This window comes from Gallinula chloropus (genome assembly GCF_964237585.1).
Source record: "Gallinula chloropus genome assembly, chromosome: 2".
In the NCBI taxonomy this organism is placed as follows: domain Eukaryota; kingdom Metazoa; phylum Chordata; class Aves; order Gruiformes; family Rallidae; genus Gallinula; species Gallinula chloropus.
The window spans coordinates 108,840,515-108,855,884 of NC_140086.1; the positions used below are offsets into that span (position 1 = coordinate 108,840,515).

General features: G+C 38.3%; 1 protein-coding gene across 3 annotated transcripts in view; it reads left to right on the forward strand.

Moving 5' to 3' along the window:
• Window positions 1-15,370, forward strand: part of VPS41 (VPS41 subunit of HOPS complex) — a 118,085-nt gene that overhangs the window by 35,835 nt on the left and 66,880 nt on the right. For all 3 annotated transcript variants that reach the window (XM_084280152.1, XM_084280153.1, XM_084280154.1), the window contains exons 5-6: window positions 8,847-8,921; window positions 14,383-14,445. In XM_084280152.1, coding sequence (XP_084136278.1) covers window positions 8,847-8,921; window positions 14,383-14,445 — 138 coding nt within the window. The remainder of the gene's footprint in view (window positions 1-8,846; window positions 8,922-14,382; window positions 14,446-15,370) is intronic.

A 15,370-nucleotide genomic window follows, 5' to 3' on the forward strand; every position in this document is an offset into this window, starting at 1 on the left:
AGACAAGAGCCTCTTTCCTTCTTTAAAAGATTTTTTATTTTTGGTCAAAGCACCAATAAAATAATCTCTTAAAAGCAAATCTGTCCTGACAAGAACTTGCACGGTGTGACCTGATTGGCCTTTCTCATTAGTCACATCTCTGAAATGTGGCTTATCAAGAATTTTTGAAAAATCTCATACTTTACACTTTGGGGGTTTGTGTGGGGGGTGATGGTGCTAGAATTCTATAAAATGTTGTTAAATACATTAATAACAATGGTGGTGGTATTCTGTTAGAAAGAAGCTGTGGAAGTGCCCCAGTAGGTGTCATCCTCAGAGGTTTAGATATTTTTTTGAGTTGTTGTTCAAAACCCAATTTATAATTCAGTAGCCTGTGTGGAAAATTAATGCTCAGTGATAAATTCTTCAAGCTCATTGTGCTTGGGGAAGTGTTCTGAAAAGAAAGTGGTTAGAGAAGTCACTGATGTGAACCTCCAGGTTGCCTGGGATAGTCTTTGCCCACATTGTGGTGAGCTTTCTGAGGAACACGCATGAAGTCATTGCCTGGAACCTTTCCTCAGCCCTCTGACAATACTTCAGCTCTCAACCTGGGTGAATGATGGGGAATACTGCTTCATATTCTCAGATGGCAACAAAAAGGTAGAGGCAGGCTTAGGATATACCATTGTTGAAGCGCTACAGTACAGTAGGTGGTGAAGGGGACTTGGGGAGAGGAGAAAATGGGAGTAATTTGTTTACTTTGGCACAGAGCTCCTGAGAGGATATCTCCTTACACGCAGTGTTTTAATAGAAAAAAAGATTCTACTTTGGATCCATCAGGAATTAGCTAACATTTAAACTCTGCTAGGAGGCAGTGTAGGCTTTCAATATAGATTTGTTTTCAGTAATAGTTCCATCATTCCTAGAAAAATATTCTGATTATCTAGCAACTGCTACAGATTTAGCGAGATCCCTTATTAATTTTTTTTCCCTTGGTTGTTTGTTTTTTTTTCATAGTCCTTGTAGTTGACAAACAAGATTAAGGGATTCACTGATGTGGAAAACATTTAAGTCACTGTAGGCTTTTTGGTCTTTCTCACTTTCTTAGACTGTATGAGAGATTCCTTGTCCTCATATTCCCTTAGTTTTAGACAAGCTTTTGAGATCTTTCTTTTTTTTTTTTTTTTTTTTTTTTCTGGGCAAAGTCTACCTTCCCACAGACAAAATAAAAGTGAATGTTGTTATTGTTCTGTGTCCCGGACCTTGTCACTCTCCACAGCTTTCCCTCCACCCCCCCGCCCTTTTTTGCTAACCAATATAATCTCCCATTTTTCATTTGGAGAATGACAGATTCAGGAGTGTTACAGGAAAAAACACTGGAGCAGGAATCCTCACTGACCAGAAGTTGACTGTTGAACAAAACCTCTTTGGTGTGGATGTTGGTTCATAAAATTAAATTTAAAGTGTTTTAAATTCAGAGTATATTAATTCTATTACAGACAGTGGTAGACAGCTTACTCTGTAACCTTTAAAGCTGCCTTTTCAATTTCAACCTTTATCTGACTACCTTATGTTTGAGTTGTGTATATACATGTAGATAGGTGTGTACTTTTACCTTTTTATAGGTAAACCATGATACAGCATCAGAATCTGCTTTTCTGACTTGCTTTTCCCTCTATTGTATCAGTAAAACTCTACAAATACAGAAAATATATGTAAGTGCAGCACTGCAGCATCTGGGGATAGAAAAGTGAATGGGTTTAATGTCTTCTTTTCAAAGGGGGCTCCTAGGTATGAGAGATGTGTGGGCAGTGATGTTCTGAAGTCAAAACAGATGGGACAAACAACATGTGATAGAGTTGGCTTAGCTGTTGGACACTGTTTTGGGGTTCTTTAAGAAAAGAGTTGAAGACTCTCTTGCCATCTTTGGGGTTGTTACTGTTTTGTTTTTCTTCCTTCACCTGTTATCACTTCCCAAAAATGAAAAGGCCCTGGAAAGTAGAACACTTTTTTTGACAAGCTGCAAAAATTAGGCTTTCTTAGGTTGGCTGAAGCTATCTTTTCAGATTGGAAAAGCACCCATGGAGAAACATAATGCTCAGTACTTGCTTAGGTTTTTTGCGTTTTTCTCCTTTTTCTTTTTTTCTCCATGTAATGGTATTGTCTGTTCATTCATTCATTGGTGGTGATTCATATAGAATGTCTAATTTTTAAATGTAAAAGCTGAAGAGCTCTGGGGCTCTATTCAAAGCAAGTTCCTCATCCTACCTAGAGCAAGGCTTGTATTTTGAGAGGATCTTAGCTTAGTTCTGACAATAGCTAAGGCAGCTTCTGTTTACAAATCAGTAGTTTGCACTTGCGTACCTCCACCGTAGAGGAAAATAGTACAAACATAAAAATGGGAGTCCTTAATCCAGTGGTCTAAGATGTTAAGCAGTGACTTGATTGGTCATATTGCTGTATATTGGAAATCATATGTGAATGTCATACGGATGGAAACATATGAGTAAATAAAACATTGGTGCTTGTAGGAGACAAATTTATTATTTTGTTACAATTCAAATTCTGCATGCATAAAATTTGCCTTAGTTTGGAAAGCAGACACATAATGGTTATGTAGATCCAGATTGATATTAATGTGTTAGAAAACATGGCTTTTTTTCTTCTTTGGGTATGTATATTTGTGTGTATAGATAAAAATGTTTGGCTTAATTCAAGAAAAGTTTCTGAAAATTCTTTTTAAAGAACGCATGAAAAAGCTGCTTAAAGGGATTGTATTAGTAATGGGAGCCTCTTGAAGTACAATGAGCTTTGCTTATGAGTATGATTGAACACTGCTTTGCTTTTCACACTCCTAATGTGTGTGTTGTTTGCCTGCTAACCGTGGCTAAAAGGCATGAAGTCACAGGCAACTATTAAAATGCTTAGATTCTAGCTTGCAAATATTGCATTTCTTGCAGAATTGGAGTGAAATCCAGTCTTACATTTCTTGTTCATCCACTTCGTATCCATTGGGATGCAGCATTTGTGAAAGAATCAATTATCCATTTGTTAGTCAGAGGAGCTTTACAAATTATACATTAGCAGATTGATTTCTCAGGCTCACCATTGAGGGACTGATAGTATAAGGTGGGTTGATGATGAGTGTCAGGGGAGAAGGAGTTGCCACAAAGAACACAATTGAAAGAAGCTTTCTGAGTGGCCGTGAATTTACTCCTAATTGAAGAGCTGACATAATCCATACTAAGTGTGTTTATTTCAAGCATTTTACATTAGGTAATTGACTATCAAATGAGGTACGTGTATTGGTAGATGCTTTGTTTTCCTTTCCTTTAAATTTAGGATTTTGCAAAAGTCTGCATTTAGATCTTTATGTGCAAGGTGCCTGCTAGCTTTTTTTCCTTCTCCCTAAACTTTTCTTTCTTCCATTAAAGTAACATTTTTTTGTTCTGTAGTGTCAGCTTGACATTATTGATTTTGAACAGTCAAACTTACTTACGTTGTCCAGAATTCCAAACATGTCTCCATCAGAAAGAAAACTGCAACTAATGGAAATTCATCTGAAGTTGTTTCTTCCCCCTTTGACGGAACTTCCTCAGTGTATGAAATTCTGAAACTGTTCCCAGGTTAATCATTTCAGTGTATTTCCCTTCCTAAGTAACAGGATCCTCCTTAGTGCCAGATTTGAGTTATGTTGCTTTAGAAAAACTGCCTCCGTTACTTACAGTGCTGTATAAATAATAGTATTGCTGTGACCACAAAGAAGTTGTGTGGTTTTTCCTTATGTTTGCCCTAAAGCCTAGGGGTCCTGATTGGGTTTAAAAAAAAATTACCCAATGTAATGCTTACTTATTACAAGCAATTTCCTCAACATTTCAGATGCAGTTGCATGTGTTTTTATGATAAGGGATTTAAGATTAGATCATCTCTTTATTGAAAAATATTTATATGGATTATATGTTCCCAATTTTTAGATTGAAACTGTGACTATAGATTGCTGTTGTAATTTACAGGCATCATTTAAAAAAAAATTAATAAAGTGTGGACAGATCCCACTCATTTAAAATACCTTTGAAACAGTCAACAGACTAAACCCCAGACCATGTCCTGGTTCTGACTATATCACATGTCCTCCAGATTATGAAGAATTAGTGACTACCTGTGTCCTCTCTAACCTTGAGTGATTCTTCATCTTTTGTCATCCAGTAAAGGTGGATGTTGCAGGAATGGCGTTTATTCTCTGTACTTTAAAACCCCAAACCTGTTTTCTTTTGCCAGGCAAATTAAACTCTTCAGTGTTTTAGATGGAATAAGATTTAAACAAAACAAAACAAAAAAACCCCAAAACAAAAATCACAAGGGAAAGACAGCTGTAACTCCATGGCTGAGTTGATAACATTTAATAAAAATAAACAATAAAAGCAGGGTGTATGAAAGTAACCCACAAAATTATCTGTGCTCCTCTTTTCTGAACTATCACAATAATCCACAGCATGTTGGTGTGAAATAAACACAAGTAAATTTGAAATGGTGAGTAACTTAGACACAGTGGTATAGTTATAAAAATAATTTATATGAAAAATTGAATTGGAGCTGATTCTAAAAGAAACGCTCTGGTTGACATAACACATGTACCAATTTTCCTGGAATCGTAGAATGGTTTGGGTTGGAAGGGATCTTATAGATCATATAGTTCCAACCTCCCTGCCATGGGCAGGGACACCCTCTACTAGACCAGGTTGCTCAAGGCTCTGTCCAGCTTGACCTTGAACACCTCTAGGGATGGGGCAGCCACAGCTTCTTTGGGCAATCTGTGCCAGTGCCTCACCACCCTCAGAGGGAAGAATTTCTTCCTCATCTCTCCTATAAATCTCCTCTCCTTCAGATTAAGGCCATACTTCCTTGTCTGATCATTGCATGCCCTTGTAAGTATTCCTGCTCTATCTTTCTTTTAGGCTTCCTTCAGGTATTGAATGGTTGCTAGAAAGTGGTCTTGGAGCCTTCTCTTCTTCAGGCTGAACAAGCCCACCTCTGTCAGGCTGTCTCGATAGGAGAGGTGCTCCAGTGCTCTGATCATCTTAATGGTCCCCCTCTGGACTTGCTTCAACAGGTCCATGTCTGTTTTGTGCTGGGAACCCATAGATCTGCATGCAGTTTGCTTCCTGGGCTGCAAGCACACCTTGATGGATTTTGTTGCGCTACTCAACCACCAACACCCCCAAGTCCTCCTCCTCCGGGCTGCTCTCAATCTATTCTCCGCCCAGCCTGTAGTTCTGCTTGGGATTACCCTGACCCATGTGCATGACCCTGTGCTTGGCCTTGTAGAGCTTCATGAGGTTTGCATGGGCCTACCACTCGTCAGTCAAGATCCTTCTGGTTTGTATCCCTTCCCTCCAGCATGTTGACTGCACTAAACAGCTTGGTGTCTTCAGAAGACTAGCTGAGAGTGCACTAGATCCCACTGTCCATGTTACCAACAAAGATACTGAACAGCACTTGTACCAATACCAACCTCTGAGGAACACTGCTTGTCACTGATCTCCACTTGGATATAGAGTTGTTGACTGCAACTCTTTGAGTGAGACCATTCAGCCAATTACTTTTCCACTGAGTGTTCCGTCTGTTAAATTTGTGTCTCTCCAATTTAGAGACAAGAATGTCGTATTGGACAGTGTCAAGTTCTCTGCAGAAGTCCATTTTATCTGTGGCCTTATATTTCTGATTTCCTAGGTAGTTTTAGATAGACATCTTAAACAGCTTTCCAGTGAAATGTAGTCTGGAAATGGTAGGCTTGATTTAACTCAGCTCTGAACAAGGAGATCCTTGCATTAGCTATCTTTGCTGGAACTTTATTTCAAACTGCATTTACTAGTCTCACTGTTTTTAAGTTCATGGTCTGTTGTCACTTTCTGAGCTCCATGGAAGGTTCTGCCTGGTAAAATCAGTGAACTTGCTATTAGCCAGTAGTGCCAATTTGGCTTCAGCGCAGAAAAATCCCAAACCCTCTGCATTTGTTTGCCTTGTGTGCATCATCTAGAATAGTGCCCCTTGCTGGAATTTAGCTGGAGGTTTGTGTAAGTGGGCAGGTCTGCTTTTAGCTGAATCTGTTTGCCTTCCCTGATCGTTATCTGTGTGTAGTGCAGACAACAGGATTAAAAGACTTGGATAAAGGCAAAGCTACAAGCAACTGATGGAGATATTGGGAATCCAGTAGGCTTGTACCAAGTTGCCAGTTACATACAGTGTTATGAAATACTGTACCATCAAATCCCTGTTCAGCAGGAGGTTCTGAAGCATTGTGCACAGTTTTGAATGTGGGGAAAAATGTAAATACTGCGGAATCACTGCCTTCTCCACCAATATTCTGTGTGTATGGAAGGAGAGATTTTGACTTTCTAGGTACCGTTTGGTTACCTGAGTGTAATCATGCATTTAATCTCTAAAGTATGCTATGTGGCTTTCAAATGCCACATGACAGATTAATTCCATTATCCTGCTCCTCAGTCTTCAACTTCTATGTAAGCTATCTTCACATAATCTACATCGCCTACTTCCTGCACTTCAGTTTTTCAGCATCAAACTTTATCAAAGCGATTTGGCAGCAAACTGGGAACAGTGCAGACTGAGTGTAGAATTGAGTTGTTGGCTTTTCTGGTGTGTCCTGTTTTGTTTCTTTTTGTCTTGGGCTTTGTTGGAGTAGACTGTCTCCAATAAGGCCTATCAGACAGGAGTGCTGCTAGATCTGCTGTTGCTGTCCTGTCAACCCTGGTGGCAGCTTTAGGTGCTGGAGAGTTGAGAATAATACGGCCAGTTGAACGCTGCGTATGGCCCTATGTCAAGATGGGGCTATTCAAGATTGACTTTTTACCTTTCCAACTGCAGAATAGAGTAATAAGAGGAGAGCCTTTGTGAGAAAGTTATAGCAATGACAATTTAGATGCAACACAGAAAAAAAACAACATACCACTTCCATGATGAACTCAGTTGAACTTTATGTGCTTGTCCTTTTATAAGGCCAGAGTTCTTTCTTATTGTAGAGGGAATGGTAGAGATGTGCTGGCATTTTTTTTTTTTATTATTATTTTTCCTCTAGACAGAGACAAAATGTTCTATTGAACCTTGATGACCAAAACAGAAGTTTACAAAGGCATTTTCAAGGTAAGGCAGGAATAAAAGTGCATGTTAGCAACTTTTATGAGGCTTCTAGAAAGTGGCGACTGGAGGCAAGACATGTCAGTTGTCAGTATTGGAAGTAGCCAAATGTGTGTGGCATCTGGTAATCAGAGCTTTCACATGGGTGTTGACCACATCACACAAGGTGATGGGCTTAAGCTGTACTCTTCAGCTGACATCCCCCCAAATGTGACACCTCCCACCAGCTGCTTGCACAGCCAGCCATGTGTTCACTTCTGATTTTTGAAATGCAGCAAGTCAGCGTAGGTGCTTTGTGGTGAATGAGAATGCTCCTGGGACACAGAAGTCAAGGAAAATTAGTTTGATTTCCTCCTCAGTAGTGCACTTTTTGGAAGACAACACACAGTGGAAAGACTAGTTGGTGATAAGTGGTAATTGTGGTGTTTCTACGTAGCATTTTGTGGTGATGCAAAATGAGAGCAAGAGTAGCGTCTCCTGAATGCCAGGAAGTGGAAAAGCAAAGGTGTTGGCAGCATCCATTTTCCCAACTCATCAGGCAACTGTTGTACTGCAGGGCTCAGTTTTTCAACCTTACTTAGAAAGAAGCTTCTAGAAAAGGAAATGTGATTTAGGTGTATATTCTTGTCAAGGTAGAAGTGAGGAAAACTTAATTTCCCTGTGTTGGAATTTGTGTGTATGTGTGAAAGATTATAGGGAAAGGCTTTCTAAAGGTTGTGAGAAGACCTCAGTTAATAAACTGTAGATAATCCTTCTGGACAGGGTGTTTTTATATAATTTTTTCTGATGTACTTCTGTAATTCCAACTGCCACAGCATATCTAAGGACCTGTGATATTTTATACACAGTTGTGTAACATCTGTTTTGACCCTATGACTCCAGTGGTGTTCCAGTGATGCTTTCTTTTTACACAAACATACAAAGTATTTCTCTTACTGTCATGCTCAGAAGTGATCTGTTTTTGTGATTCAATCTGTTCAAAATTTTATGAGAGTAAGAAAAGTTCTTAAATGTGTAAGAGAGATTCACTTGGGTTAACATCCTTCATTGACGCTTGAAATGGTGAGAGATTTGTTGCAGAGGGTGAAATCAGGATCATGGTACATAAGAAGGTTCTTGGTACTTGAATATAATTGAAGGGGGATTGTATGTGACAAGGATAGACATCGTATTACCCAAATGATGTTATAATTTTGTCCTCAATATTTAAGGTAAGTATAAACGTTAAGCTATAGTAAACAGCAGCAGAGGTAGATTAGAACCAAGCACACACTTGGATGGGAAATAAAATTTATTAAATTGGGGCACTCTTTAGGCTTTTTCAGTATTTGAGTACATCTATGTTGCACTTCAATATCTTCTAATAGTTGCTTCTGAGAACGCTTTTAGAGGCAAAAATGGAAGTAAAAGAAGGGATTTGAAGGAAGAAATAATTCCAGTATAGCCATCAGACCAAGCTAGAAGAATTTTCTGCTGCCTTGTTGCCTGGTCAGTGTGTTTTATTCTGAGTTTTGATAGTGGGAGAGGTTTTTAATGAACAGCTGTGGTGTGCAAGGTTGGTTTTTTGTGGTTTCATTTTTTTATTTGTCCAACTAAACATAATACAACTGTTAACACATGAATCCTAGGAAGTGTGGGGGTGTGTTAAAAGATGTAATTGGTGATATAATTTTAAAGTCAACTTCAAAGTCTGTTTTTCTTTCTTCTTTCTCTAGAGCCCAGTGAAAATAAATCAGATTAGCCTGGATGAAAGTGGAGAACACATGGGTGTTTGCTCAGAAGATGGCAAGGTACAACAGACCCATTTATATATTTAGTAAGATAGCAGGTAGACCTCAGTATTGCACTTAAGATAATTGTGATACCTGTGGAGGTAATTCCTGTATCTAGCACGACTGCTTTGACCATCCATTTTGAGAACTGAGCTCACCTTTGAATACTCAGAATTAAAGTCAAATATATTTTGCACAAATGTGCTGTAGGAAAAGTAATTACAAGAATGTCAATAATGTAACTGGTATTAAGCTGATTAACAGCTGTGGCAGGAGGACATGTCACCTTAATCATTACTGCTGTGCCAGTTATACTTCAGTGACTACTCTGCTGTTCCTGCAAGACAGTAGTTTAATGCCTTTCTGCTATAAATCCACAAAATTGGATTTTGTGGGCATGATTTCTGTGGGCTGGTGGTTTTCATTTTCACACGTTATGAATGTTTCTCTTGAATTACAGAATCTTTTGATAAGCAATCATAGTTTATCAGAAGAATAAAGTGTCTTACAACAGCCACATTAAATAAATGTAAAATCAATATATGTACAGTTTCCTAAAAAACTGGCACCTACTTCCTTGACTGAGGACATATATCATTTGTGCAGTGTATAACCAACAATTATCAGTGCTTCTCTGGAATGTTGAGCTGTGACATTGAGTGGTTTTGGTGATTGATTTTCCACTTATAAGAATGTCTTTTTTGTTTTTAAGTCGATGGCAGTCTTTTGTAATGTTAGTTTGCAATGATAAAATTCTAATGCACAGGATGTATTTAAGCTTCTTTTTTCATGTAATGCTTATATACAAATGCAGTGCATTAAAAAATCATTTAAGTAATTTCTCAATATCCAACTGACTTACTGAGGAGAACGTTGCTTACAGAGTAGAGTTGGAGGAGGACGAATGTTGGTGATCCTAATGGATGCGTCTCATTCAGTAGAAGTTTTAGAAATTAAATATAAAATTGGATTTTGCAGTAGGTAGAATGGGGAAACAACCCTTTTAGACTGTATGTACTTTGGGTGTTTTCGTTCAAAATATGGGGTTTTTTTTTTTCCTCAGTAGGCAGGCAGCCAGTTTATGTATCCAAGCCTTTTGTTTCTCAAAGCTATGTTGATGTCAGTATCTTGACACAGTAATTGGGATCCTAGTGCCTATCAAAGCGGGTTGTAGAATTTTACAGCCTATCAGAAACACAGCAAGAGTGTCCTAATTGTTTAAGCAAGATAAGGGAAGGGTCAGTAATTGTGCAAGGTAATAAAAATGTTGAGCCTAGCATTGTTGATTTGGGTGGTTCTTTGAATGGTGGGGGAAAGCAAGCACTTGCTATAAGACATCCTCAGATGTGACTGTGGATTACTGACTTGAAATATGTATGTTGCGGAAGACTACAAGCCACACACATTTTTCATATATTAATATTAAAAATACGCATTTGATGTCAGAAACATTAAGAAATCCATAATCTCTGCTCTTGTGTGGCTGTATTTGAAAAGACTCCAATACTATAAGTGATGGACCTATTTTGATTTTGTGAAACAACTATTGTGGATTCAGTAGGTGACATTTCATGTCTCCAAGCCAGGGCTAATTCTGGTAATGTTCTTGACACAGAGCTGGAAGAGCACGACTGTGATATTCATCATATTTTCATTCATAACATCCAGGGACGTTTTGGTTCTATATTAAAAAGCTCATCTGGAGATTTGGAAGATCTGGGTAATTTAGAAGTTTGACTTTCCACTTGACCCAGAAAGGGGTGTGTCTATGAAAGAATACACCCTTAAAATGGGTGAAAACACCTACTTATGTGTTGTGCTACTGTGTAAGAAAATGGCAGGTATTCCTGGCCAGATAACATAGCACTTGTAGGTTCTGGGTCAAAACAGAAGTGTAATTTTACACTCCTTATAGCTCTTTCCTTACTGCAGTGGGAGTGTTCATATTGTGGAAGAAGTTACACACTTCTTGGAGTGGTTGCAGAGTTGTCATTAACTGAGATAAATAAGTAAAAATAATGAAATCCTTTCTTTAAAAAAAAAAAAAGTAAACCAGCTTAGTTTTCTTAAATCAGTTTTAAACAACAGCAACAAAAACGATTTAATAAAAGACCTGTGAATTTAGAGCCAGCTGGGATAATGCAAGTATCCTGTATACCACTGCAAAGGATTTTTGCAATAGGGAGGTAGTGCATTTTCCCATATCGAAGTGGGTCCAATATGAGGGAGATGGAAACCATTTGTCATTTTGAAGGAAGCCCTTATGATGAGAAACCCCTACTCATATCCGTTCTGCCTTCTTGATGTATTTTATTTTCCTACTTTTTTTTTTTTCTTTCTTTTCCCACACTAAAACTAGATTTGGACAAGCTACATTGACTGGGAGAGGGGCTTGGCAGCACAGTTCAAAGCTTTAACCCTCTTCTTGTCAGCTGGCATTTTCACCTAATGTCAAAATTTGGCACTTGTTGGCCACATATGACATACAAGTGCTTTGGTTCTTTGAAAATCTTCCTTGCCAGTGAGGCCTACTGCAGCTGGTCAACACTGGCATGGAAGGAACAGAAATCAAACCCTACACAATCACTCCAGTCTGGCCACTGACTGGGGAAAATGGCTTGGTGTTGAAATCTTGGGGTGTAAGAGGAGAACTTTGGTGCTAGAATAAATAGAAGGGGAGGCAGGCTTGCAGCTTCAGAATTAAGGAGGGCTTTTTAGGTTAATTTTTTCCTAATTATATGCTGTCTTGCAAAAACCCAACTCCAAATTTTTCTTAAGTTGTCATGTCATTAAGTAATAGTGATATAATTGGCACTGTTATTGGCTTGTAACTTTTTTATATCAAGAAATATAAATTAAATTGAAACCTCGTGTTGCTTACATGCTTTAGTGTCATGTTTAATCCCTGTATTCTTAACATTTATGTTAAGAATATCCATGAAGTATTGTATTGATCATTTGTCAAGAAATGTGGTTTATCAATAAATCTGAATCTGTTTTTCTGCCTTTTGATCGCTGGAGTTTGGGTGCTTCTTCCACGTGTAGAAACAAAGAAACAGCTAAATCGAGAGTGGTGGGTTCTGGATAATTAAAATCAGACAGGATTGACAAAATGTAGTGGACTACCGTCCTAAAATCCTTTTTCCAGCTACCCAAAACCATCATGAGCTTAGTGGGGATAGAAAGCAGAAATAGATAAATCCAATATAGGTTTGTAATATCAAAAGAATCACTTTCTCTCTGAAGAATAAAAGACACTAAGAAGTAATAAACTGTTATACGGTGTCCCTAGAGTAAACATGAGAACATGTATTTTATGCTGAGTTGTTTTTTCCCGTTTAGTTAACTGGCTCCATTTTGTTTTCATACCCTTAAAGGAATATCATATTGTCATGTTCAGTGCAGTATTATGAAAATACTGAAGACACCGCTGCTAATGTTAATTTTTAATTGATTTAGAGAGGAGTGTTTTCTCATTTTTTAGCATTCTGCTTATATGGAATTTTGTGTTGTAACCACATCTATTCTTTTTCTTCCTCCTTTCTTCCTTCTGTCTTATTTTCTTTTTCCTTTGTTTCTTATTTTGTTTAGTCTGTTGTATTGGATATGTTGTGCCAACTGATTAAAACAAAACCCCGGGAAACAAAATCCTCTAGACATCAGCCCGAAGGTTTTCTAGGCTTACAGCCAGGCCCAACTCAAATACAGCCCTTTGGTTGGCTTACATAATCACAGCTTCGCGATACATCGCACTGTCTCCAAATATTGATTTTCCAATCATTTGGAGCAGTAGCTCAGCCCTACATAGTGCATGCAGCAGTACTTTTAAAGTGTGTTGTTAGAGGCAGTATATTCGCTAATGAGTAATGGACAGAGCTGATAATGCTGCTTAGGAGATGTATCCAGGAGACAAGCTTGAAAGGGAGAGGAGGTGGTTTGAGATGGCTTTTAACGCCACTGAAACTGCTGAACTTTGAGTCACACTGCACATGGCTCAGTTCTTGTTCCTTACTTGAAGTCTAATTTTTATTTTTTTAAACTCTGTCTCCTGGACTGTGTCTGGGAATTTTGTCCTCCAAAATGTTCTTTTTAGAGCCATTAAGCCTGGCTTTTTGTGGCACATTGCTGCTGTTTACTGCGTTTGTTCTGCATATCTTTGTGTAGTGTTCTGTTTTGGTTCTGGGGTGGTGTTTTTTTGTTACTATTACTTCGGTTTTCCCCTGAAGGAATCACAGTGGAGAGAGAAAGAAATAAGGTTAAAAGATCTCTTGAATCTTCGAGTCGAACTTGTTGAACATGCAGATATGGTTTTCCACTGATTGCTCCATGGGATGCTCCTTTTTCTCCTTTCGCCAACCAGCAATATCATTCCCCGCTGGGGTATTATTGTTTCAACCACTTCTGACAGTGGGTGAAAGCCTCCTAAAATCATAATCAAAAAGCAAACCAGTAGTTATTCTTTGTTGAAATCGTATTAGTGAATCGATTACTAATTCCTGGCCATCAGTCTTCAGCTCTGTTTTGCTCCTAAGTTCTGCAGGAGCTAGTTTGAGAATTGGAGGAGCTTTGCATGTTGCACAAAGAGACATGAGCTTGAAAGAGGTGTATTTAAAAAAAATTAAGAAACCCTATTCCATAATCATGGTGTCTAATAATATTTCTGAACACTTGATACCTCTGTACCTGTTCTGTAAGTAAAGGGAAGAAAACACTTAAAAATCCATTAATTCTCTTGACAACAGAAACACTGTTTTTAGTTTGGGTTTGGCTTTTTTAATGTTGAGCCGCCTTCCGATGGAGTAATTCTGAAAGGTATTCTGATGGCCTATGGTTACAACTGCTGTGCTGGCTATTAAATGTACTGAGACATCTATATAGATGAGAAGGGAGGAATATTTAGAGAAAGACATTTCCAGTGGTCATGGAATAAAACAAAACAGCACTGAATGCACTTGGGAGGATGAGAGGATGCCAAGAAACATATAGGACTTGGTTTTCAAGCTGATTTTGCTTTATTGTCACAAATTTCTTCTTTCTTATGTAAACCCTGTATTGCTTAGAGGGTAAAAAAAAATCCTGCAGTTCTTTCCGAGAAAGGAAGAGTTTTTAATTTATCTTCCACTGAATGTTATTATGTTGCTCTTACCTTACTTAGATCAGTATCTGTTAAACAGATTTGATCAGCCTAAAGCAAAAGGAACTTGTAGTTTTTGCTGTGCTTGTAACAAAAAAGGAAAAGATTCAACGAAGTACCTTTGCACTGCTGCAAATATTTAGAGACATGCCATAATAGAAGCCCAGGATATCTCAGTTAACTCTGCATTGTTGAATATGACTTTTTTTTTTTTTGCTTCAGGAAAAAAAATGTAACTGTTTGCATTCAGATTCATCATCTAGTTGTTAGTCATTTACGTTCACCATTAATTTTCAAGTGGTTATTAGGTGTAACTGTTTTTGGGGTTTTTATGTACTTCTTTAGGTGCAGGTGTTTGGATTGTATTCAGCAGAAGAGTTCCATGAAATTTTTGACTGTCCTATTAAAGTAAGTGCTTGTTTTAATCTTTAGTAATTGTGCTGTTGTCCTCTTTAATAACAGAAAGGTCATATTGAATCTAAATGAGAGGAACACCACTCCCTTGTAATGTTATTCAAGTCACTAGAAAATAGTTATCTATCTCAATACAAAAGCTTTTGATCTGGTTAGGCAGGGAGAAAGCCGATCTTGGTTTTGTAAGAAGTATTATTGAGTTTTTCAAATACAAAAGGCAAAGTGAAAGAAAAATTGTCCTGTTTCACCTGTTACCTGTCTCAACATATTTCTCTCTTAGTAGATTTGTGATACAAATTCTGAGGGTTCTGCTAACTCTGAGGTCAATATTTTGCAGCCAATTCATATCTTTTAAACCTACCTCAGGCTAAGGCAATGGGTGGTGATGCTGATGTACCCTGTCTGAAGGGGAAAACTTCTGTTGTACTCTGCTTGAGAGATGCATGGCTGTCTGGCTGGTGAAAAAGCACTTCTAGTAGGTTAATGGGAAGATCTAGCTTTTTTGAACACAAAACCTTTCTTGAAAGAGGGAAGGCGGTGCAGGCAAATGATTGCGTTTTGCTTTTTGGGGTCTTCCATGTTGCAGCTTGCTCTTGTAAGGGTGGGAAATTAGGTAATGGAGTTTTCACACATGGAGGGGACTGGCCTTCTAGGCCCTTAATGCTCTTACAGCTGGGTCTCACACACTTGACATAACATATAAGGCAAAGAGGCTGTTTTAAGGTGTGTTGATGCTACACAAGGTTGCCCTGCAGCAGGGCTGAGGTGTGTGTGCCCTCTAAGCCCGGCCCCAGACAAGACTTAATTGGGGTAACCCTTACTCATGGCAGTACGGTCCTGGTTCTGATGACTGCTGTGCAAAAACAGTAGTTGTGTGGTGTAATGTGGCCTTCAGTGTTAGGTATGTGACTTGTCACAT